Raw genomic sequence first — 21796 nt, 5'->3', positions numbered from 1 at the left:
CTTTCAGCAATCTTTCTTGCGTACGGATCCAACTTTGCTATGCATTCCGCTTATGAACCCCATTCTGACGTTTTCTAGCGCGGTACCGATTGCCGCCCAAGAGACATCGGACCTGTACTCATTGCTGCCAATCGACCTCACTGCCTCGCCCACCACCACGGGGCTTACAGGCTGCCCGACAGTAACGGAGACGCTTGAGTTTTGCGCTACGTGCGTGGTGCCCCAGTGCCTCTCGATTTCCACCCTGACGCAGTCCTGCGGTTGTCCGACTCCGGCGGTGACGGAGTTCATTTCATTTCCGTGCAAGGGAGAATGTGGTCGTGTGGGCTGCGGCACCAGCTATACCGTCATCTCGGGGGAGGTCTCATGTGATGAAAGCGGCAGCGGAACTGTGACTCCAACTGCCGTTGAGACGGCCGTGACTACTACATTGGATCCGACAGGGGCTACTGCGGCAACTCTGACGGAGCCTGGATCATCGTCTGGGACCGCCTCAGGGGCCGTGACATCGGGGTCTTCCGTTACTGCGACACCCAACGCGGCAGGAAGGCTAGCTGTGCCATTTAAGTTTTGGTAGATTGTTCTCAGTATTGCCGCTGGCAGAGTCCAAAGTCGGGGTGAAATAGGGGAATAACCTCAGGGAAATTGCCAAATAAGAAGAACGTTGCCCAACAGCCCAAGATTCTGATAATAAAACCTTGGAGATGAAACATAACGACCATTCTTTTCATTCTCAAGTCGGTGCCCAAGCGTCGGGTGTCCACGATTCGGGACTGAAATCTGGCCAGTAAAGCCCTTGGGCACCATCGTTATAGATCGAAGCATCGATGAACTGCAAGTCGAGGATCGGCTGGGCCAGGAGCTCTTGCAAAGAAGGCTCACTGAGCGCCATTCTAGCCGTTGTATTCTGCGCTGCAAAGGGCTGGCTGATGCTGACGGCGTCGGTGAAAGCGGCTGTGCTATCGCTCATAATCGCGGATGGATCTCCAGGCACGGCGAACCCGCCCCGACGGACCTGAGCTGCGGCCATGGTGGCCTTCATGGCGTCGATGTGCTGGCAAAACTCCTCGGCTGCAAAATTTCCGTTTTCTTTTAGTTGAGACAGAAACTGTGCTGCCTCTTCGAACTGCTCTCTGTCATTGTGGCTCTCCTTCCCGTTCAAAAGGCTGGATATTGCAAGGATTGTAGCAGCCGAAAAGAGGTATTGGGTGTAAAAGTAGTCAAACGTCGCAAAGGAGCCGTCAATCCAGCATTCTGTCAGCAGCCGACAAGAGTGTCGTGCGCAGCGAATGCAAGCCTCTGCCAAGGTCACGGCGGTTGCTGGGATTTGCGGTTCGGGCGTTGCCATAGTTCCCCACGATGCTACGTGTGCCCGCAGGACGTGAAGCAGAATTGGGCGTGTGGTACTCACAGCACACTGCCCCGTTAGTATTTCGGCTTCTTTTTTTGGGGTGACAGCTTACCTGATTAAAGTTTAGATGCAACGAAATCGGCTTTGGTGTAAGTTCTGATGTGGTAGCCTTCGAATCGATATGGAGCTGCGGCGGAAGTTCCTCAGACCACCCACGAAGGTCTTTGAGGGCTTCTTGAACCCTATGAGACAATGACGTCTGTTGGCCCTTCCTCCGGTAGATCGATGGCACGACTCTGCCCAGAACCCGTGCAAGCTTTACGCTGGCGATGAAGTATGAGGCGTCTGCAAAGTCGTCCGAAATGCTCGCATGAACCATCGGATTGGATGGAAGATTCACTTCAATCTCGACGTCCTGAACGGCGACCGGATGGCCCAGTTTCGCTGCCCACATCCTATCAAAGATGTATGCTGTCCACCATACCCTGACTCTATGCTCTCGAGCCCCAGCATCTCTCAGCTGTGATTCGGGGACGTTCAGGTGAAGACCCATGACAATGGCAAGTCTAGTTGCCGAGCCAGCAAACGTATAAGCAGTGTGTCGCCGGTTGAGTGCTAAAGAGTAGAAAGACTGAAAGGTATTCAGCAACCGTCTGGGGAGAATTATGCCGCTCAACCTACAAGTAGAAGTCGTAACTCGACCACGTCAATCCGTGGCCTCTCACTAACGATGCGGAGGACCCTTGTTGCTCGTGCAAAGTACCCCATACCGGGAAAATGTGTTCCCGACGTGGCCGATCGGGTCGAGTACATTGCTCCGATGGCAAACAGGGCCCAGAGCTTGCTCTTGAGCAGAGAATCGCTCTCGGCAGGGTTTTGGAGGGTCTGCTCTAAGCCATCCAGGATAAGGCTTTTTCGGATGATGTGATAACAGCGACTGACATATCGTAGGGCTACGCCAACAAGGAAGCGCGCTCTCGCTGGGCTGGGCCAAGGACAGTCGGTGTCTGACAAGGCGAGAAGTCTCTCGTCTGTGGCGTAGTTCACCCTCGGGATATGGCTGTGCTCAGCTGTTGAGATGGCTTGGCGGAATCGAGTCGCGAATGCAGCATCCGACGCCTCACCGATAAGAATCGGTGTGTGGGGGATGTTCATGTCGAAGAACCAAGGGCGTTCATCAAGTGACGGGGCCTGGACAGCGATGACGTTGTCCGTCACAGAGGTCTCCTTGACCACGGCCACAGTAATGTCTGGAAGGATAGCATCAACTTGGACCTGGGGTGCAACGCTGGAATTCTTCAGTCGTTGGTTTTCGGCGATAAGATCGTCGATATATCTGGGTCGGAGTCGGCTAGTGTCAGGAATAAACTCAGACAGAGCATGTCAGCATGGTCTCGGCTTACCGTTGGCTGACTTTGACCATGCGGTTCCTTCGTGGATATGTGCATTCTGCTCCCTTGCTTGCTTGGCGGCAGTTTTCGCACGGGTGGCCGCCTGAACACCTCACCTTGCGAGTGTGACATCTGCTGCAGCTGCCACGAGTTGTAAACGTCAATCACCAAATAGTCTCTCACAGTCAAGGTTCATACTCACGCAGTCGGCTTAGTCTTTGGTCGGGACTTTGCTCCTCTGGAAGCCGGGGCAGAACCCAATGCGCCCCTGTCCTCGGCACTGGACGCATCGCATTCTGAAGTCATAATGGTCAATCAATATGCCGGATTGGGACGTGGCCCTCGTACGGTCCGATGTTTCGGGAATATTGCACCAGACGCCGAGGGGGTTGACAGGTATTTGACCACGCCTGCTTTTTCAGAGCCCCTGGAGAATGTGACGTGTATGTCAGGAGGGTCGTCAGTGGAATTGCCAGCACTACGTCGCCTCAGTAGAGATCCTTTGTCGTCACGGCAAGACGGCGCGAGTAAGAAGCTTCGGCCGGACTGACAATTTTCGGCGTAAATGGCGCATTTGGCCGAGGAAGACCCACCTTTATCGGCAACTTGGAAAACTTTTGCCGGCTATATCCGTTACGATCTTACCCCACCAAATGTTGGGGTCTGTTACAGATGACAGGTTAATAAGTCGGCTTGGTGTTAAGTTGCCGACTTAGCAGTCAAGCGACCAACCACTGACGCTGTATATCAACCGCATTTCCGTCACACGGCCGGGCCGGTCTCAATGGACTCGCCATACATGGTCCACTTATCGAAATATTTCGAGTTAGAGGATAGGATCAAAAAAATGGCACGGAATTTTCCTGCCGAAGGGCCTCCGAACGGCGGAGGCTCCAGGGTATATACAGCCGGGCGAATCCCCTGCATAGTCAGATTTCGACGAGGATTCAGCATACTTGGCAGCTGAATCTGGTGATCCAGATTAACCTTTCGTTCCAATGGGCCACCAAACCGCCGAAAAGCCGGACAAGATGACCGTCGCGCAGGTCCCTCAACTAAGCATGGATCCGCTTTCCGGCCCCATCCCGGCCGCTTCCGACCCTCCGCAGCCCGTTGCCATAGATGATGTGGTCATGGAAATGGTAACATGGCGGAAATGGGTCACGCTTTTTGTAGTCTGCTGGATGCCACTGCCGGTCACCTTCTCCGCCAGCTCAATCTTGACCGCGACGGCCGAGGTTGCTGCCGACCTTGGAACGACACAACACAACATCACCACGGCCAACGCCGGAACCCTCGTCGCCATGGCTATGTCGGCGCTCATATGGTTGCCTCTCAGCAACATTCTCGGCCGTCGGACTGCGTACCTGGTTGCGAACTCCCTCCTGGCCTTGTGCTCTATTGGTTCGGCGCTGTCCAACAATTTTGCGTGTTTCGCAGCGATTTGGGTCATCGGAGGAACAACGGGTCCCTTCTTTCTTGTTGCGGGACAGACCATTCTGGCCGATATCTTTGAGCCTGTGAGTCTTGGTCTTGAATCAGTCTTGGAACCAGTTTCTAACCCTGTCGCCAGACAACACGCGGAACTGCAGTTGGTTTCTTCTTGGGAAGCTGCGTTGCAGCAAACACAATAGGTGCGTTTTTGAATTGTAATCTGGGGATAAAATACTGACAGACACCAAGCCCCACTGACTGGAGGCGTGATTGTTTCATTCACCAGCTGGAGAGTCATCTATGGCGTTCAGGCCGGCATGGCAGTTCTTGGTCTGGTCTTGGCCTTCATTTTTGTCCCGAGAGCGAGCGAGCTGGGTCATGTCAAAGTTGCAGAGCAAGTACAGGTCCAATCCTTCAGCGATTTGGCTCATGCCTTCAACCCAATGGGAGTCTTCCGCCAATTCAAGTATCCAAACGTTCTCGCCACCGTATGTTTCTTTACTTCCTTTCTTCTCGACCTATTCTGACCTTCCATCAAGAACTTTGCTTGCGGATTTCTTGGATTCAACCAATACGGGCTCCTAAGCTCCGTCAGACGAGTTATCAATCCACGATTCGGTCTCACTTCCCCGCTTATCAGTGGTCTTTTCTACCTGGCTCCAGGAGCAGGTTTTCTAATGGGCAGTACCCTCGGAGGTCGAGTCTCAGATCACACCGTCAAACGGTACATTCGCAAGCGCAACGGCCTTCGGGTACCACAAGACAGATTGAATAGCAGTTTGCCTGCCATCTTTTTGGTGCTACCCGCTGGTACCCTTATCTATGGCTGGAGTGTGCAAAAGGAGGTAGGCGGAATGGCGCTGCCGATTGTCGGTGCCTTTATTCAAGGTCTCGGACTCATGTGGTCATTCAGTGGCTTGAACACATACTCTGCTGGTGAGTTTCATACAGAAGCATCCTGTCGTCTTCCCCCGCTGAGCATCTCTTGCAACAACAGAGGCCCTACCTGAACACAGAACGGCTGTGATCAGCGGCAAGTATATTGTTCAGTACAGTTTCGGTGCGGGCAGCATTGGCGGTGTAGTCCCAATGATCGATGCTATCGGCGTCGGGTGGTCTTTCACGATAAGTGAGTATACCTGATACCGCAATTTCTCATATGCTATGCATGCTGACTGTGATTTCTTAGCCGCGACTTCTGCTTTGTTGGCTGGCGTATTGGTGTTGATGATTGCGAAGTTTGCATCCAGGGCTCAGGATTGGGTAGAGAAAAGCAGCAGCGATGATTCTGATGATTGAAACTGAAGTGAATGAATGTTTTAGGCAGCATGGAATCGGGCGTTCAACCAGCATCAGCATCTTCATTTGGCGCAAGCAAACTTGGTGTTTTTAGTACCTAATTCTTACGTCTGGGATTCGGCCTACTCTATAATGTTCATGGCCCGCCGTCCCCAATCGGTATGCAGCAGTTTTAAAGTAGCGACTTAAGGACTGCAAATATCCATGAGATATCGAAAGTTCAAAGTTGCCATTTTCCAAGCTGAAGATAACTGCAAAGATTGCTTATCCCAAAGTGATACTACACGTGACGCACTCCGCAAGTCTATCGCATCCCATTTAACCCCCTGCAAACACAGCCGCCTGCATGCATGTAAGCCCAAGTAACGAACAACATATCCTTAAATGAGAACCCCGCAAGCAGCCGCAGCCTTGCAGCTTGTTGACGCAAAACTCCTTGAACTACTCTTTTTCAGCCATCGAAAGAGGGCTTCTATCAGCTTTGCCCTTCAGTTTTCGGCCGCGCAGCTCTCACTTCGTCTGCCGCCGTTGAGGAAACACCGTGCATTGCTGTCCGAAATGATGGAACCGCGAACTACGCGATTCTGATCGCGCCAAACGTCTTGCTCCTTCGTCAAATCAACTGAGCGCCTGGGCGAGCCACTCGGTGTCACACTGCACACGTCGGAGATTTGGAGAAACTCGTCTGGCTAGAAGATGAAGAACACAGCGGGCTCGGGGATGGAAAACGTCTCCAATGCGCTTTCCGTCGCCGGAAAGCTGAAGCCCGAAGTTCGGCTGGCTCAAGCCATCTCGGAGTTCAGTGTCTCTCTGAGAAGCGACAAAAACGCGCTTGTCCGCTTCAAGAACCTGCAGACTCGGAGCCCGCCAAAAGCCGACGAGGTTGTGCGACTTACGGAGGAGATCAACCGGGACGGTGCGCGTCGCCACAAATCGTGGAGCCCGTTTGCGACCCGTCTTGTCGTGGTTCTGGAGCGGGTCTGCCAATTTGCTCCCATTGGTGATGTTCTGGTTGGGGGTGCCCAGAACCTGATTGCAGCGGGTGTTTGGGCGGCCGTACGACTTGCGTTAGAGGTATGCCTCAAGATGGGAGTGCTTGGTTATTATCCGAGTCTTGCTGCGTAGAGAGATAACTAACCTCAACATAGCTATCACTCAACTATCTGTCGTATTTTGACAAGGTTTCGGCTATGCTCCTTCGGATCGGACGCTCCGTCAGCCTACATCAAGACTTTTCACTCCTGTTCCCTCAGTGTCGTCAAACACAAGTGTACATGTGTGAGTACACTATCGTCATGGTCGATATCTGCAAAAAGATCGTCGTCCAAGTCGACGGCTTAAAATCCGTGCGCAGCCAACTACAAGCCTTCTTTTTCACCTCATTCGACTCCGATTTCAAGTCCCTTGAGACCAGTCTTTCGGAATGGGGCCGGCTAATTGAAAAGCGGTCGGCGGTGCTCGCTATCAAGTCGAATGCTAAAGGGCAGTCCAACAGTCTGGAGAGGCTCAGCCGCTTGCAGGCCGATTTCTCAAAAGATGCCGCAAATAGATTACGTGATTCTAGGAAGAATAGGCTTTTCAACTTGCTGTCCCCTAACCAGCAAGAGTTTGATCGCACATGGCGTCGAGAACGCAAGAAAGGCACGTCCAACTGGGTTCTGAAGGACGAGGTGTACCAAAAATGGCGGAGCTCCCGTTCTTCCACGACCCTCTGGCTCCAAGGCAATCTGGGCTCTGGAAAGTCTGTGACGATGGCGTCCATTGTGGCAGATCTTGTTCTATCCCCAGGCACGACGAGTGACGATGGTGAGTTTAGCCAACTTTTCCTGCGTGGTAGATCCATTTCCAAAGAAAGAAAATAACTCACCTTCATAGCAGAGAAAACTTCGCGAGATACTCAGTGGACTGTGTCGCATCATTTTTGCAAGGCCGATAACCCGAAGACGTTGCAGGCTGACAACATCATCGGAAGCCTTGTTTTGCAAATATTGGCCGACCCGGCTTTGGCCACAACACTCACGCAATACCTAGGCAGCGAAGATGCAGTTCCTGGTTATACCCTTGGCGCCGAACGTTGCGTTGATATTCTTCTGAAAATCGCCCCTCTCAAATGGCGGGGTGTGTTCGTCTTGGACGGCCTCGACGAAGCGTCTACCGAGGAGGTTGAAGAATTATTCATCCAATTAAAGCGATTGATGAGGGAGAGAAATGTACTTTTGTGCTGCTCATCTCGACCCACCGCCGTTTGCAAGAACATAGCGACAGACTCAGTTGGAGTCAACTTGACACTCTCCATGGAGAATGCTGACAGATCCGACGACATTCAAGGATATATATTGGCGGGGGTCGAACGGTGGAAGACGATCAGGCCGGTTACGCCTGAGCTCGAGGAGCTCATTGTCAAGCAGCTGCTTTTAGGCTCCCAGGGTATGTTTCTGTGGCTGTCGCTCCAAATGGAGGCCATCTGTCCAAGATACACCCAGGAGTTACGGTCTGAGGCCGATATTGTCGACATCATAAACAATCTCCCGCGCAATCTTCCAGAGGCGTTTGACCAGGCTTTACTAAGGGTAATACCCAAAGGGAGTGGATCTAAGATATTTGAGTTGGTTGCTGCAGCGGAGCCGCCGCTATCCCCGGATGAACTGCGTATAGCTTTTAATGTCGAGCCTGGCAACACGACCTGGAACCCTGCAACACTGAAGGGCTCCGGGTACACTCTAGTCTCCGAGTACGGTGGGAGCCTCTTGGACATCGATGAAGAGGATTCGTGTGTGAGGTTCATCCACCACAGCGTATTTCTGCATCTCGCCGGCCCCCCGTCTCTATCGGCATCGGCACCCTTTCACTTTGAAATGGAAACCGCGGAAGCCACCCTAGGCGGTGTTTGTGTTACGTACCTCAACTACAGCATTTTCGAGACCCAGATCTCGACTACTCACAAGGCTTCATTCCACGAGGTCCCTGGCCTAGTCGCAGAGTCCGTGGGGGGTCAACGCGCCGGACTCTCCCAAAGAGTGTTTGCAATGATGACTCGAGGCAAGCGCAATAGCTCGGCAAAAGTAGATCTCGAACGCCTTGCTGCTGACCTGGAGGCCTATAAACCCAAGTTCGGTAACGACATTGAGCTGTTTCTCCCTTATGCAAAGCAGAACTGGCTCATCCTCAGCAGAGGCTATTTGGAGAAACTGGACACCCCTATCGATGCTCTCTGGACGAGACTATGCAGCGGGTTTGGACCCTCGATCCTTGGGACTTTGCCATGGGCTACGGATTCATACAGCGCTGCAACACGATGGGCCATCAGTAACGGCCATGGTTTTCTGTTCAGGCATCTGCTTCGGACCTTGACCGGCCCACCGTTGGAAGAAGTATTCAAAGCCACGATCCAACTGCACCGTGACGTCTTTATGGATGCCAATCAGGGTCATCCTCCATTCCGCCTGTCTGGGAAAAGGCTGGGCTCGCTTATTCCATATTACATCCTACAACGTAGGAAAGACATCGAAGTAGCCGCCCTCATGGTTTTTATTTCGCTAAAGTGTCTCCCTTTTGGTGTCGGCAAAGGGTACAACCAATTCCCTGACCCGGAGTCGGCAAAACAAATTTTAAATACTGCCGCTCGAACAGGGATCCAAAAAGCCTTCAAACTGATGGAGAAACCCGAGGTTGAACGAAAAAAGGATTGGGGATGTAGTTCTGTTGTGAGATATCTTACGACCTACCTCGAGGATATCGATGCCGCTTTGGATAATGGCAAAACAACGCTGCACACAGCCATCGACTGCGGGGTGACTGAATTGGCAGTAAAGCTGGCGGAGGACGGAGCCAACATCAACATCCAAAACGACGACGGCGAGACGGCGCTTCTGGTTGCAGTCAAGGACAATGATAACGACGTCGTGAGCAAGCTGCTCGAGAGCGGAGCAGACCCCAACCTGGCTGACCACCAAGGCGTGGCCCCGCTCCACCTCGCTCGCGGCAGCATGATCCGGGAGCTCACAGTCGCCGGGGCAAACCGAAGCGTGTTGGGGCCCGACGGCATCACGCCCTTGATGCTGGCCGTCTTTCGCGGAGACGTGCGCGCGGTTGAGTCTCTGCTCGAAGTTGGACCCACGTCAAGGATCGCGACGAACCATCGGGTTCAGAGCCCAGGCCCGCTATCCAAAGCCGGCAGGGATTTGTTCACGCGCACGCGAAATTACAATGACTTGTCCCATTACGGGTCGAAGGATGTATACGTATACGTTGACGACGAGGAGCTAGTGCAGGAGGGCGACACGGCGCTCTCGCTAGCAATTAGACGCCTCGAAACATTGAACAGCCATATGGTGAAGGTGTATCGAGCCATGGATGTCGAAGCCGACAAGAGCGATGTGGAGGGTTCACATCGGGACAATCTCGGGTTTTATGACACCCAGAAGCGATGGCAGGAGTTTCAACAGATTGTGATGGAGCTACCGCTCTCCGAGGCGGATGCAGAGACGTATCAGACCTTGGCTAAACACATTCGCCAATACGAAAAGCTTCCGTTTTGGCAGCCGATATTGGCCAAGTTTGAAGGTGTGGATGGTTTGCATTGAAGATTCAAACTCCCGGGCATCGGGTATAGTACAACGTGGCGCTAAATGGCACGATGCATTTTTTGTTTATATCAATGCTACTGCGACCAAACCCGGTCGCTGAGAATACAACTTGGTGGCTGATACACTTTTGCGGAAGTTGAATCTAGGTTAGTATTTCATGAGCCTACACCTCGTTTGGTCAAAAGTTTCCACGTGGAAACCTGGATTCGGGACTCAAAGCTTGAGTTGGATGTAGTTTGAAGCGCAGTCGTTTGCCGTCCCTCCGAGGACGCCCTGAAAAACTGGTGACACATGCGATTCGTTGGAGGTCATCGGGCGTCACTTTCAATTTCAGTCAGTGTTCTGACAGAGTCGTGCAATCTACCCAAAAAAGAAAGTTTGTGGGTCTGTGAGAAGGGGCTCGACTTTTGTGCAATTAAGTTGAATGCTTGGCCTGTTCGGCAGCCAATGAGGAGCCGGGAGGGAATGCGTTTACTGAGTGCTGATGTCAGTTGGTAAGTTCTAATGCTCAGATGATGGATCTGAACGCGTGGTGGAGGCTCGAGGGACGTTTAGGTTTTCATCTTCTTATTTTTGATCTTGTTCCTGAGAACTCGAATGCGATTACGGTTGGCAAAGTCTACCGGCATCAATCGCACAACATGGTCTGGTTGCGAGGGGGCACTCGATTCCGCGAAGCTACGACGTTGAAGATGCAAAGAGGCGCAAGCGGTTGGTATCGCAGAATCGCAGCGCTTGCCTCTTTGCAGCATAGGCGGCCGATGCGGCTCGGGAGGATCCGGCGGTATAAGCTCCCGGGGCCTGCACGCATTGGGACCAACCAGTGCTGCTGGCTATGGATATAGCAGACGCGGGTGTCGCGATGGTGACTTATGTCAGCCAACCTTACCCCGAATGGAACACCAAGGGTTTGTTCCCCTGGCATGGTGCCGACCGGGGTGTGGCATGGAGGCTGTCGGAGGCGTGAAAACTAAGCTGGGACAATTCCACACCTTATCGCGGTGTTGGTGGGGATACGGCACGGCACTGGCGACACGGAGGACCGCCTTGGGGGGTTTGCGGCGGACATGGAGCAGAGGTGGAGCACGTATTTCAAGAAGTAGCCGGCTCTATTGCTGGGGAATTGAGATGATGCATCGGTGGCTTAAAAGTGTCTACCATTACATACATGTACAGTGGTCTTGGTCTGACTTTTGGTCCTGTCAAGGCCGTGCCGTGCCGGCTTAGTTTGGTGCCGTGTGAGTGAGGATATGTTTGATAGAGAGAGGAGAGTGGCGGACGGATTTTGAGACGAGCTGTGGTGACAATCAATGATGCGATTGAACGTGGGCCAGTGAAGGATCAGGAGGAGATGTTCCGGAAGATGAATGCCGCAGTTGAGACTCTGGCCCAATCCCCTGCCGCCGAATTCAACTAGATCTTCAACTAGATCAGAAGCCATGGGGATCTAGGCGGAATCCTATGAGCGAGAATACGGCATGGTCAGAGGCTCGTGACAAAAAAGCAGCACGACATCCTTCCGCCACTGGCTGAAAATGTGTCTCGTACGTATTCGTACCATGCACCACCAGTCCACCACCTCGTGTATGTTTGTAGGTGTGGTGTACTGTATGCAGGTGTGTCTATACACGACGGTACGGTTAACAGTGCAGCATGGTACGGCCGGTGGAGGGCAGCGCCGGCGCCGGTGACGTAGCAACGGAGGCTCTCCTTAGCTGGAAAGCACACAGCGGGTGCGTGAGACAAGCATGCACAAGGCGGGGTTGATTAGGTAATTGGCGGGTCTCCCCGGTGTCTCACTGGCCACACCGTCTCACCTTTTATTTTTATTTTTTATTTTTTTGGCTGCGTGCATCACACCGAGAGAGAATAAGGGTGGGGTCGGACCGTAGACTGAAGGCGGTGAGCAGCCGCCAGCAGAGTTTCCGCCGTTCCACAAATGTCACCGTCACTCACTGTCCACCATCCACCACCACCCACCCGCACCCACACACACCCCTCCTTTTCTCTCTCCCCCCCTCGTCTGCTTCTGCTCCCCCTTGGGCTTCGGCTTCGGCTTCTTGGGCTTCTCGTCGCCTCTTCCCTGTCGACGTCCCTTGTTTTTTCACATCCTGCGGCATGCACTTCCCCACTCGTCGTCCTGGTCTTCCCGATTCCCCGTCCGCATCTGCGCCTGCGTCTGCGTCGTGCTCGAAAACCAATCCTCGCATTCTCGTCGTCCCAAGCAAGGGCCCCGGACATTTTGCCTCGCTTCGCTAGCTCTTCTCCCGACGAATCATCACCGCCCGGATCGAAATCAGCCAGCGTCCGCCGCTGCGACGAGGCCCGACCTGGTTGTTCCCAGTTCCCGGCCGAGGCGTCGAAGACCTGACAGCGACGCACTGCATCATAAAGGGACAGGAAAGGGAAGGAAAGAAGCAACGCAACGGCCCCCTATTGCTCGTTCGGTCGGTCCGTCGGCCGCTGATGCATGCACCGCGACCCGAATGTGGAATTAAGGAATTCGGACCCCCGTCATGGTGATGCCACCACACCTTGTTGCGGATCCATGCCATTTTTCTTCCCGCCTCTCTCTTCACCGCAGTCGAGGCCTTGCGGATACCACTCGCTGATCTGAGCTGAGCTGTACCGATACCCGTACCGGATAATTTACTGGACACCTCTGCCTGCTCTGCAGACATACCCAACGCTACGCTACCTACGCTACACCATACACCACCATACGCCATACGCACCCACAATCTAATCAAACCACACAACGCAACACACCACCAACGACCGACAAACATCCACTCTTGACTCCTTCAGCCTGACCGACCCGACGGAGACTCACCACGAAAGCCGATTCCTTTGAACCCTCTAGTCTCCATCGTCTCTCCGTCCTCTCTCCACCGCCCCTCGCCGACGACTATTTTCCGGGTGTTTAACTAAGCGGCCGCCATCGACCGAACGAACCCCCGATCTTATCTGCTCGTCTCCCGCCTATCCACCTCGACTTTTCCAGCAAGCGGCAAATTCAACGAACACTCTCGATTGCGCGCCCGCTGCCCGACGACATTTTACCGCCGTCGGAAATCGCCACCATCCTCTACGAACCGGCCGTCGACCGAACGGCTCCCCAACGTCGCCGTCTCCCTCCTCGAGTGCCGCTACAGCATGCTCCAATGGATCCCCCAGACCCCCTACCGCTCCGTATAACGAGGAGCGCCTCCTCGTCCTCGTCCCTCCATTTCAAGCCCCGCGACCGGAAACTCCACCTGCTGGTCGCCGCAAACGGGCCCCGCGACATATCATGGGCCCAGGCCCTCGTCGTCCGGCTCTCCAAGAGCTCGGCCATCGAGATGCGCGCCATCGTCGACGATGCCGTCCCACGCCTGAGCCAGACCGTCATCACCATGCAAAACCGCTCCATGAGCCCGCCACTCCTCCCGTCACGTGCCGCCGCCGACTCCGACGCCGACGACATCGAGTTTTACCGTCAGCAGGCGTTCGAGCTAGTCGAGTGGGCGGACCTCCTCGTCCTGGCCCCAATTGATGCCGACAACATTGCCAAGATGATGGCGGGGATCGCGGACACGTTCCTTCTCGAGGTGCTGAGGGGCTGGGATACGGCAAAGAAGATTCTGCTCGTCCCCGGAATGAGCACGCACATGTGGGAGAACCCGGTCACGAAGAGGCAACTCAACAAGATCAACAGCAAGTGGCCCTGGATACGGGCCATGCCACCGATTCTGTGGCACTACGACGACTCCCACAAGAACCCGAAGCGGATCGTCAACTGGAACGGCTTCAACGACGTCCTGGGCATCATCAAGAACCAGGCCGACCTGCTTGGTCTCGGCCGCGACGTCGACGTCGTCACCCACCTCGGCTACCTCGCCTCGGGCGACCCCCGGGTGTACTCGAACCTGCCGCCCGAGATCTGGACCATCATCCTGGACTACGCCGGCGACTGGGAGCTCGCACAGGCCCTGGGCATCTTCACCAACCTGCACATGCCGCACCCCTGGACCCTGCAGCCCAGGGACCGCAACGACCCGCTCAAGGTCTACGAGCACGAGCTGGAATGGCTCGTTCTCACCTGCGACACGACCTCCATCTGCAAGAAGCTGCTCCAGTCGCCGCCCACCTTCCACGAGCTGCCCGCGCTCGTCATCAAGCTTCTCATCCGCTTCTCGCTCATCGACGTGCTCGCCTGGATGGAGGCCAACCGCCCGGACCTGTTCCAGGCCTTTGACGGCAAGGTCCTGGCGACCAAGGCGTCGGCCTACTTTGGCCGGCCCGACGTCCTGGACTACTGGAAGGAGAGCCGGTACTTCCGCGGCCAACATCAACAACTATACGACGCCGAGGCCCTGGATGGCGCGTCGAAGAACGGCTACATCCAGGTTCTCGACTGGTGGTGGCGGCGCTCCGGCCTGCCCCTCCGCTTTACCGAGGCGGCCCTCGAACAGGCCAGCGGGAAGGGCCACCTGCTGGTGCTGGAGTGGTGGCGGGATGCCGCCGCTCAAGACGACGCCATTGTGCTGAGGCCCGGCAAATCCCTCCTCTGGGCGGCCCAGCACGGCCAGGTCGACGTCATCCGCTGGTGGATGGCCTCTGGCATACCGGTGGCCCACGGGGATGGCGTGGCCAAGATCGCGTCGCGATGGGGCCAGGTCGACGTCCTCGAGCTCTGGCGGAAGCTCAAGGGCGACGACAAGGTCGCCTTTGACGGCGAGGTGCTCGTCCAGCCGACGATCCACCAGCACATTGGAGTGCTGGAGTGGTGGCGCAAGTTCGCGTACGGCGAGCTCGACGGCATGGAGGGGCGCAAACACCGCGTCGAGTACAGGACGTGCGACATTGAGGAGGCGCTGGAGGACAGCATCGGCGACCAGGAGCTCGTGCGTAAGTGGTGGGCCAGCAACGGGCTCAACCTGGGCCTCCGCAACGTCGAGTGGATGCGGCCCAGGTACCTGTAGGACTATTTTTCTTTTTTCTTTTTTCCCCTTTTTATCACGAAAACATTTGTCGGGGCGCGGGCAGCATCATTCCTTCCGGTAGCACCGTGCACGGGGGGGCGTGTGGGCATACTTTTTTCAGCATCATCTACACGGGCACAAAAGTTTGGCGTTTTGGCAAAGAGTCATGAACATGAGTGCGTCTCGGGCGTTGGATAGCGTTTGTTATTATCGAGTTGGGGAGGTGGGAGGCTGGAGGGATGGTGGTATATTACATTCAGATATAGACTGAATCCAATTCCGTCGATCTACAATGGGGGTGAGGAAGGAGCACTCTCTTGATCCCGCGCGCGCGTGACACAAGTAACCATATAACCATGAAACGTTGTCTTGAAAACTACCTCTCCGTCTATCTAGATGACCAGCGGCGCCGCCGCCAACAATCCCGCGACCAGGACGGCGCCGTCGACGTGGACCCAGCCGGGCGCGCCGGCCGGCCTGGTGGTGGTGGACAGCACCGTGGTGGTCGCCCCCTGGCCGGCGACGGTCCGCGTCGTCGACCTGGACGAGGAGCTGGACGATACGTCGTCGTCGCCGTTGCCGCCGCCGCCGGGCACGATCACCTTGGTCGTGGCGGCGGCGACCTTGCCAGTGGTGGTGGCGTTCGGGTCGGCCGCCGCGAGGGTGGTGGTCGGGCTGACGGCCTGGGTGGTGCGCAGCGCCGTGGACGACGTGGCGGCGCCGCCGCCGCCGGCGCTGCTGCACTTCTTGTTGGCCGCGCAGGCCAGCCCGGCGTCGCAGTAGAAGGTCTGGCAGCAGACCTGGCCGGTCGGCATGCACCCGGTGCCGCAGGGCGTCTCGCCCGTCTTGCAGGTGCCGCCTCCGCCGCCGCCGCCGCCGCCCGTGTTGCACTTCTTGTTGGCGGCGCACGTCTCGCCGGCGTCGCAGTAGAAGGTCTGGCAGCACACGCTGCCGGACGGCATGCATCCCGTGCCGCAGGCGGTCTCGGACGAGGCGCACGTCGACGTGTCGCTGCCGCCCGACTTCTTGCAGTAGCCGTCGCTGGTGCACGTCTCGCCGGCGTCGCAGTAGCCGCCGCTCGGGCAGCACACGGTGCCCGAGGGGATGCAGAAGCTGTTGCACAGCACCTTGCCGGTGCTGCAGCCGCTCGGGGCGCCCGAGCACGTCTTGCCGTTCGGGCAGCACCCGCCCTGGTCACAGTACTTGCCCGACTCGCAGTACCCGCCGGTGCCCGTGTTGCAGCAGGTGCCCGACGTGGGGATGCACAGCGAGTCGCACCCCTTGAGGCCGGCGTCGCACGCGGCGGCGGCGCCGAAGCTGAGGAGGGAGGAGCCGGCGCCGGGGAACAGGACGGCGTTGATGGGGACGGCCGCGTCGAAGTTTTGCGGCGAGTCGGCGACGGCGGCGGCGGGGAGGTGGAGGAGGAGGAGGGCCGGGAGGGCCTGGAGGATGGGCTTTGAGAGCATCTTGGCGAGGTTCGGGGTGGGTGGTTTTTCTTTGCTCGTGTTCGTGCTCTTTTGATCTTTTGATGTGTGAGTTTGGTCTTTGTTTCTCTGGGAGAGAGGAAGAGAGGCCGCGGAGAGGCTTGGGGAAGGGGGCAAGGGTGGCAGGCTGCTGTGTCGGGAGGAGCGAGATGAGGATGGTATAAGTAGTCGAGAGAGTCCAGATCAAGATACGGAGGGGGGGGTCTGGACCACCTTCCGCGCTCACGCAGGTGGAGGAGAGAGTAGGCTGCTCACTTTACCCGAACAAAGCACCTCGATTCAGAGACACAGGAACCAAACGTCGTGAACGGAGACCAGCCCCGACGAGGGTCTCGCTAGGTCGAGTTGCTGGATCCTCCCCCCCCCGGTCCCCATCTCTGCCATCAGGCCTGACAAGCTTCTGGGCTGAGTGGCGCGGGGACGCGAGATGGGCGATGGGCGCCGGGCGCTGGCTAGTCCCGAGACGATGCCCTGGCATGGTGGGTTTAAATTGGCGCGCTCGCGAGGCGCACTTTGCATCTCAGCCCTGGCGGCCTTCGGTAGGCGTGGAAACAAAGGGAGAGAAAGCCTTGTAGGGAATAGGGTGTGGGGCGGAGAGAGAGAGAGATGGACATTGGGAAGAGAGACAGAGCTAGACATGCGGCTGTAGCACACTTGTAGATGACTCGCTTCGCACCTCTCCACCGTTCTAGATGGCAAGATCGAGACTCTCCTTTTTTGTTCGAGGCTTTTTTTGTTTTCGCCCTTTCTTTCTTTTTCTGTACTCCCCCCTCCCCCAGGGAAAGGTAGACATGGTGCCTTTAGATAGAGATGGTGAGGCTCCCGATGTACGTGTGTGTCGGGAACGGGCTGCGGTTGGCCGGATCGCCGGTGACGCTCCAGCATTCCGGCGTCGAGGGCGGCCGGCCAGTCGAAGTCGCGGATTTCGCGTGCCAGGCATGCAACAGCAGCCAACGGCAGGCCGACATGCAAGAGCTTCACTCGAACCCTATCGCGTCTGTCTGTCTGTCGTCGGCCTCTCCCCGCCGGGCGACCGATCTCCAGGAGTGCCATGGGCGCATATCACTGCTGCATCTGCCTGCATCTGCCTGGCTCTCTGCGCCGCTCCCCCCGCAACATTGCCAGGCTAGCGGGTTCAGCTTGTCAACCTTGTTGTTTAGCGCGAGCGTGGCTGGCCGTCTCCGGCGTAGTCGGTCGGGCGCCCACCGCCCACTATTGATAGGGACAAAAGGAGGGAATCGTGCAGCTACGGCACTTTGAGCTTTGAGAGGCTGCAGGTGCAGCAGTAGCATAGATTGGAGGTCAGGTCTGCGCGCACCCAACGGGCCATCGCGCGGTGCGGCTGGAACCGGCGAGCGAATGAGGGAGGCGAGGAGAAAATTGGCTTCTTGCTAGTGCCATCTGGACCCTGTGATGTGGCTTCAGTCTGTTTGCCGGTATGCCTCGACGCAACGGGGCATGATCTTCCCCCGGCGAACGACTCCTGGTGGAGGGCCGGGGAGCGCCAGTCATGCTGCTCGGTGCGCTGGCATCGTCGTGGGTGTGTCGGACAGCGCTTGCTGTTCATGGTAATGAGTTATACGAGCTTGAGGCAGACAGATCCCAGGGGCGGGTGTGACGGGTCGGCTTGATGGCTGCTGGGTGTGGGTGATACAACGGTAACACAGAGACACGGATGGCGCGCGCTCGCCCTGGATCCTGCACGAGGCTCTGCTTTCCCGTGCCACGGTAATTCGGGCAGCGGCTTGGCACGATTTGTCTGGGATCGGAGGGCTTGAGCCTGGCGTGTGGGTGGGCTGGAATGCGGGACGACGAGTGTGTAATTGTTCGGTTCATGCTCATTTGGCTGAAGTTGAGGCGGCGTGGACATGAGACGAGGCGGTGGCTCTCCCGTGGTGGCTCGCGAGGGCTTATGTAAGGAATGGTGCATTTAAAGAGGGAAAAAGGAAAGGGGGCGAAGGGGCATCAATCTCCAGTCTCGAGTTTCTAGTCTTCATCGGGTCCAAAAGGGAAATGCAGAAGCGAAATGCATGCAGGTTGTTGATGGGATAGCTCTTTGACAAAGCAGACGACGATCCTGGCGACGGAAAACGCAAAAAAGATCGACATTGGCCTGATTCGAACAGACGCTCCCGAAGGAACAAGATTTCTAGTCTTGCGCATTAGACCACTCTGCCACAATGCCGGAGTGTGGTGAAGCCCGCTTGGAAGCGGGGATGAGATATTGCGGGCTTCCCCCAGCTCATGACCTGCGGCGGGCTGCCGTCGTGGCCGTACATCATGCAACGAGACTCCACTAAGTATCTATAATGTATTAGAACCCCCGGGTGCTCAGATTTAGCGCTGCTACTCTAATCGCCCAGGGAAACTTTTGAACAAGCCGCAGCACGTCAACCTCTTCTTGATGAGCAAGGTTGAAAGTGACAAGCAAGTTGGTCTATGTAAAAATATTGACTATTGATACGCACGGATTGCACGTTCACACGGCAGACCTTAGTGCCTAGCTTGAACCGAGCCCGCCACTCAATCAATGACACCAAAAAGAAGGTTGATCCGCCCTGCTAGCAACAACTTCTACAGCCTCCCTCCTGTTTTTTTCCTTTTTTTCTTTTTTTTTCTTTTCTTCTCTTTTTGCTGCTCTCTTGATGACATTCTTCGCGTTATTCGAAAGTGCCGCAAAGGGGCAATCTGGTATAACTCGCTGGGTGTCTCAGCGGCCAAACCTCACGGCTACTAAGTCACTTTTGACCATGATCATTTCAGGATCTTATCCCATGAAGTGGGGACACTTTGGAAAATATCATGATCGAAAGTCGGGGACATAAATACAACCGTTCTGCAAATTCAGCGCTACAAGTTTCAAGACATGTCGCATTCAGGCCTTAAACACTCCTTGCAAGGTCAAAAGGGATCGCTATGCTTGATGAATCACCCGACGTTCAATATCAATCAAACACCCGGTTTGAATACTCGTGTCTTGTACAACCGCATCTAAGCTACACCACAAAATCCCCACCACCCGGTCTTGACGTATTAATCGCCGCCCTTGCCAGTGATGACACCAGCCCGCTACCCGGATGTTTTTTTTTTCCTTTTCTTTTCTTCAAAGCCTGTGTCCACTCGTCCCCGTTACTTGATGTAACACTTGTAGGAGTAAAGCCAGCCGATCGGGCTGTTGTTGCAGTTGGAGTTGCCGTTGTAGCTGGAGAACGCCACAGCGCGGTTCTGGCAGTTGGCCGCGTCGTACGCATCGCAGACCCACGTCCCGCCGGCAGCGACTTCGGTGAATTGGATCGACGCCGCGCCGTCGATGTTGTAGCAGGTGTTCAGGCTTGCGCCGGATCGTGTGACCTCGACGCGGCCAGATTGCCCGCAGTATTGCTTGCTGTAGATGGCGTAATAAGCCGAGCCGAGGCCGGCATGCGCCAAAGCCGCAATGATGGTTGGGAGATGCATTTTCGTGGCTGGTGGCGGTGGTGAGAGGGCGTTGACTTTTTTTTTTATTGTTGGTATTTGGGATTTTGGTCTTGATGATGGCGGCTGTGATCTGAATGCCATGATACGGAGGGAAACCCACCTGTTTTTAAGCTTCCAAGCAGTATACTGCCATCGCTACCCGATGTTAACTGAATATCACGATTGTCGTTTCTAGCAATAGGTCCCCGCCGGGCCCACAAGCATTGCTTCTTTAGATACGGGTCTGAGTAAGCCATTTCTTGGCCTGGCTTCACCGTCTATTCTTAGTTGAACAGAAGATTATAATGAGCAGCAAGTCGACATCGTTGCATTTCTGTCTTGGAACCAAGTCGTCGTACGACTAGCAGTGCTTCTGTGGAGGTTCTAGTCTGTAGGATGCTGAGTGAGCACGCTCTGCAGACCCGTGTAGCTCAATATAGCTGAGTAAGTTTTTTAAGCGATTGGGTGACGGGAAAGCGCTTGTCTTACTAGGGTGCATCGGGTGGCAAGTTATGCTTCTCAATTAGGTAGTTGCGAAGAAAACGACGGCAACCAACTCGATACGAGGACCAACTAGGGCATCTTTACGTACTTGATATAATGGGTTATAAAGCCTGCAGCTTCTCGGTGCTTCCCGGTATCATCCAACCTCAAACGCCCGACTCTCCCTCGTCTCTCGTCCGATACTGCACAGCTTATTCAGTTGAACATACGTTCAAACACCTACAAAAATGCCCTCGTTCGCCCGCTTCGTTTTGCTTGCCGCAACTCTTGCCGCAGCCATGGTGCAAGCCGCCCCCGTAGAGTCGACGACACAAGGCTTCACCGTTACCATCCTCAGCGCCGACGAGGTCAAGCCCCATACCGGGCCAGTGGTCCCTGTATCGGCCCCTGACGGAATTTTCGTGGTGTCCACAGAAATCTCCGCCTAGAAGATGTGTACCTGGCGGCCAGGGCCTACATTTCTTGGTAACTCGTTGAACCCCCGTACCAACGGATGTCCAGCTGACAGACATAGATGCTACTGTTCTTTTCCTAGTTTGATGAAACGGGAATAGTGGCGTACTAGGTGACTTTTCATCCCCTATGTAGAGACTGGCTGTATATTAGGCTTCGGCTCAGGGGTAGCTGTCGTCGAATTTAGAGGAACAGAGACATCGCGAATAAGGGGATGATGGCGTGGGACGAGGGGTGAGCACTTGGAGTTGAAAGAGCAGATTATCGCCTCTGTCCAATAAGCCCATCTCATTTCGACAATCTACACAAGAATCTCGTAATCTACAAGAACTATAACAGGGTCCAGGCTGATCTGAGTCCTCGGTACATTTCAACAACTAGTCACAGGAAACTATTTCGTTGGAAATTCTCTTATCAGCCGGCTAACCCAGCCACAAGGGGCTAGAAACTAGTTACACATGTTTGTCACTACCAAAGACCACATCTCCGCCCGAATCCACAAATCGTAGCCCTAAAAGCTACGTATTATCTGCTGTGCCTGTGCCTGTTATGACTTGAGCCTGGGCTGTAGCTTGGAGTCTGAGCAGACGCAGTTTCTCATTCCGCGTGCCCAGCGTCCACCTCCTGCCCGCATGCTGCCGTGGCACCGCGTAACTCCTCCCTCTGGACGCTGACAAGGAGCCGAACCGCCCTGGTGCCCCGTTGATCACCGGCTCGCCAGAATAATTAGCCCGCGAATTGATCGAAAGCGCTTCAGTCTGGTTCATGTGCTTTGGGGGTACTAGTAAGTATTTTTCTTTATAGGAGGGGACGATTGCCACCCTCTGCGGCAAATACGGAGGCACCTTTTGTTTCCCAGAGACTGAGTCAACAA

At 55.4% G+C, this 21796-nt stretch overlaps 7 protein-coding genes across 7 annotated transcripts; 4 read left to right on the top strand and 3 right to left on the bottom strand.

Annotated features, from left to right (window-relative positions):
* Nucleotides 1-733: 733 nt before the first annotated feature.
* Nucleotides 734-3048, bottom strand: EsH8_II_001477 (transcription factor domain-containing protein; the record flags this gene model as incomplete). The annotated part of the gene is made up of 5 exons (XM_083264775.1): nucleotides 734-1417; nucleotides 1464-1982; nucleotides 2033-2687; nucleotides 2755-2883; nucleotides 2945-3048. The coding sequence occupies 5 exons, from the start codon at nucleotides 3046-3048 to the stop codon at nucleotides 734-736; spliced, it is 2091 nt and encodes a 696-aa protein (XP_083122097.1).
* A 692-nt stretch (nucleotides 3049-3740) lies between these two features.
* EsH8_II_001476 (uncharacterized protein) lies at nucleotides 3741-5475 on the top strand (the record flags this gene model as incomplete). Its single annotated transcript, XM_083264774.1, has 6 exons — nucleotides 3741-4262; nucleotides 4316-4376; nucleotides 4426-4664; nucleotides 4716-5112; nucleotides 5174-5305; nucleotides 5366-5475. 6 exons carry the CDS (start codon nucleotides 3741-3743, stop codon nucleotides 5473-5475), a joined length of 1461 nt encoding a protein of 486 aa, XP_083122096.1.
* Nucleotides 5476-6171: 696 nt separating this feature from the next.
* Nucleotides 6172-10058, top strand: EsH8_II_001475 (uncharacterized protein; the record flags this gene model as incomplete). The annotated part of the gene is made up of 3 exons (XM_083264773.1): nucleotides 6172-6549; nucleotides 6624-7281; nucleotides 7354-10058. 3 exons carry the CDS (start codon nucleotides 6172-6174, stop codon nucleotides 10056-10058), a joined length of 3741 nt encoding a protein of 1246 aa, XP_083122095.1.
* A 3167-nt stretch (nucleotides 10059-13225) lies between these two features.
* On the top strand, nucleotides 13226-15025 carry EsH8_II_001474 (uncharacterized protein; the record flags this gene model as incomplete). The annotated part of the gene is made up of 1 exon (XM_083264772.1): nucleotides 13226-15025. One exon carries the CDS (start codon nucleotides 13226-13228, stop codon nucleotides 15023-15025), a length of 1800 nt encoding a protein of 599 aa, XP_083122094.1.
* Nucleotides 15026-15417: 392 nt separating this feature from the next.
* Nucleotides 15418-16491, bottom strand: EsH8_II_001473 (uncharacterized protein; the record flags this gene model as incomplete). Its single annotated transcript, XM_083264771.1, has 1 exon — nucleotides 15418-16491. The coding sequence occupies one exon, from the start codon at nucleotides 16489-16491 to the stop codon at nucleotides 15418-15420; it is 1074 nt and encodes a 357-aa protein (XP_083122093.1).
* Nucleotides 16492-19638: 3147 nt separating this feature from the next.
* On the bottom strand, nucleotides 19639-19965 carry EsH8_II_001472 (uncharacterized protein; the record flags this gene model as incomplete). The annotated part of the gene is made up of 1 exon (XM_083264770.1): nucleotides 19639-19965. One exon carries the CDS (start codon nucleotides 19963-19965, stop codon nucleotides 19639-19641), a length of 327 nt encoding a protein of 108 aa, XP_083122092.1.
* Nucleotides 19966-20696: 731 nt separating this feature from the next.
* On the top strand, nucleotides 20697-20897 carry EsH8_II_001471 (uncharacterized protein; the record flags this gene model as incomplete). The annotated part of the gene is made up of 1 exon (XM_083264769.1): nucleotides 20697-20897. One exon carries the CDS (start codon nucleotides 20697-20699, stop codon nucleotides 20895-20897), a length of 201 nt encoding a protein of 66 aa, XP_083122091.1.
* Nucleotides 20898-21796: the final 899 nt, after the last annotated feature.

This window comes from Colletotrichum jinshuiense, chromosome 2, assembly GCF_051148585.1.
Source record: "Colletotrichum jinshuiense chromosome 2, complete sequence".
Lineage (NCBI taxonomy): Eukaryota > Fungi > Ascomycota > Sordariomycetes > Glomerellales > Glomerellaceae > Colletotrichum > Colletotrichum jinshuiense.
Note: the sequence above shows the minus strand (reverse complement) of the source record. Positions and strands in the feature narration are given on the sequence as shown.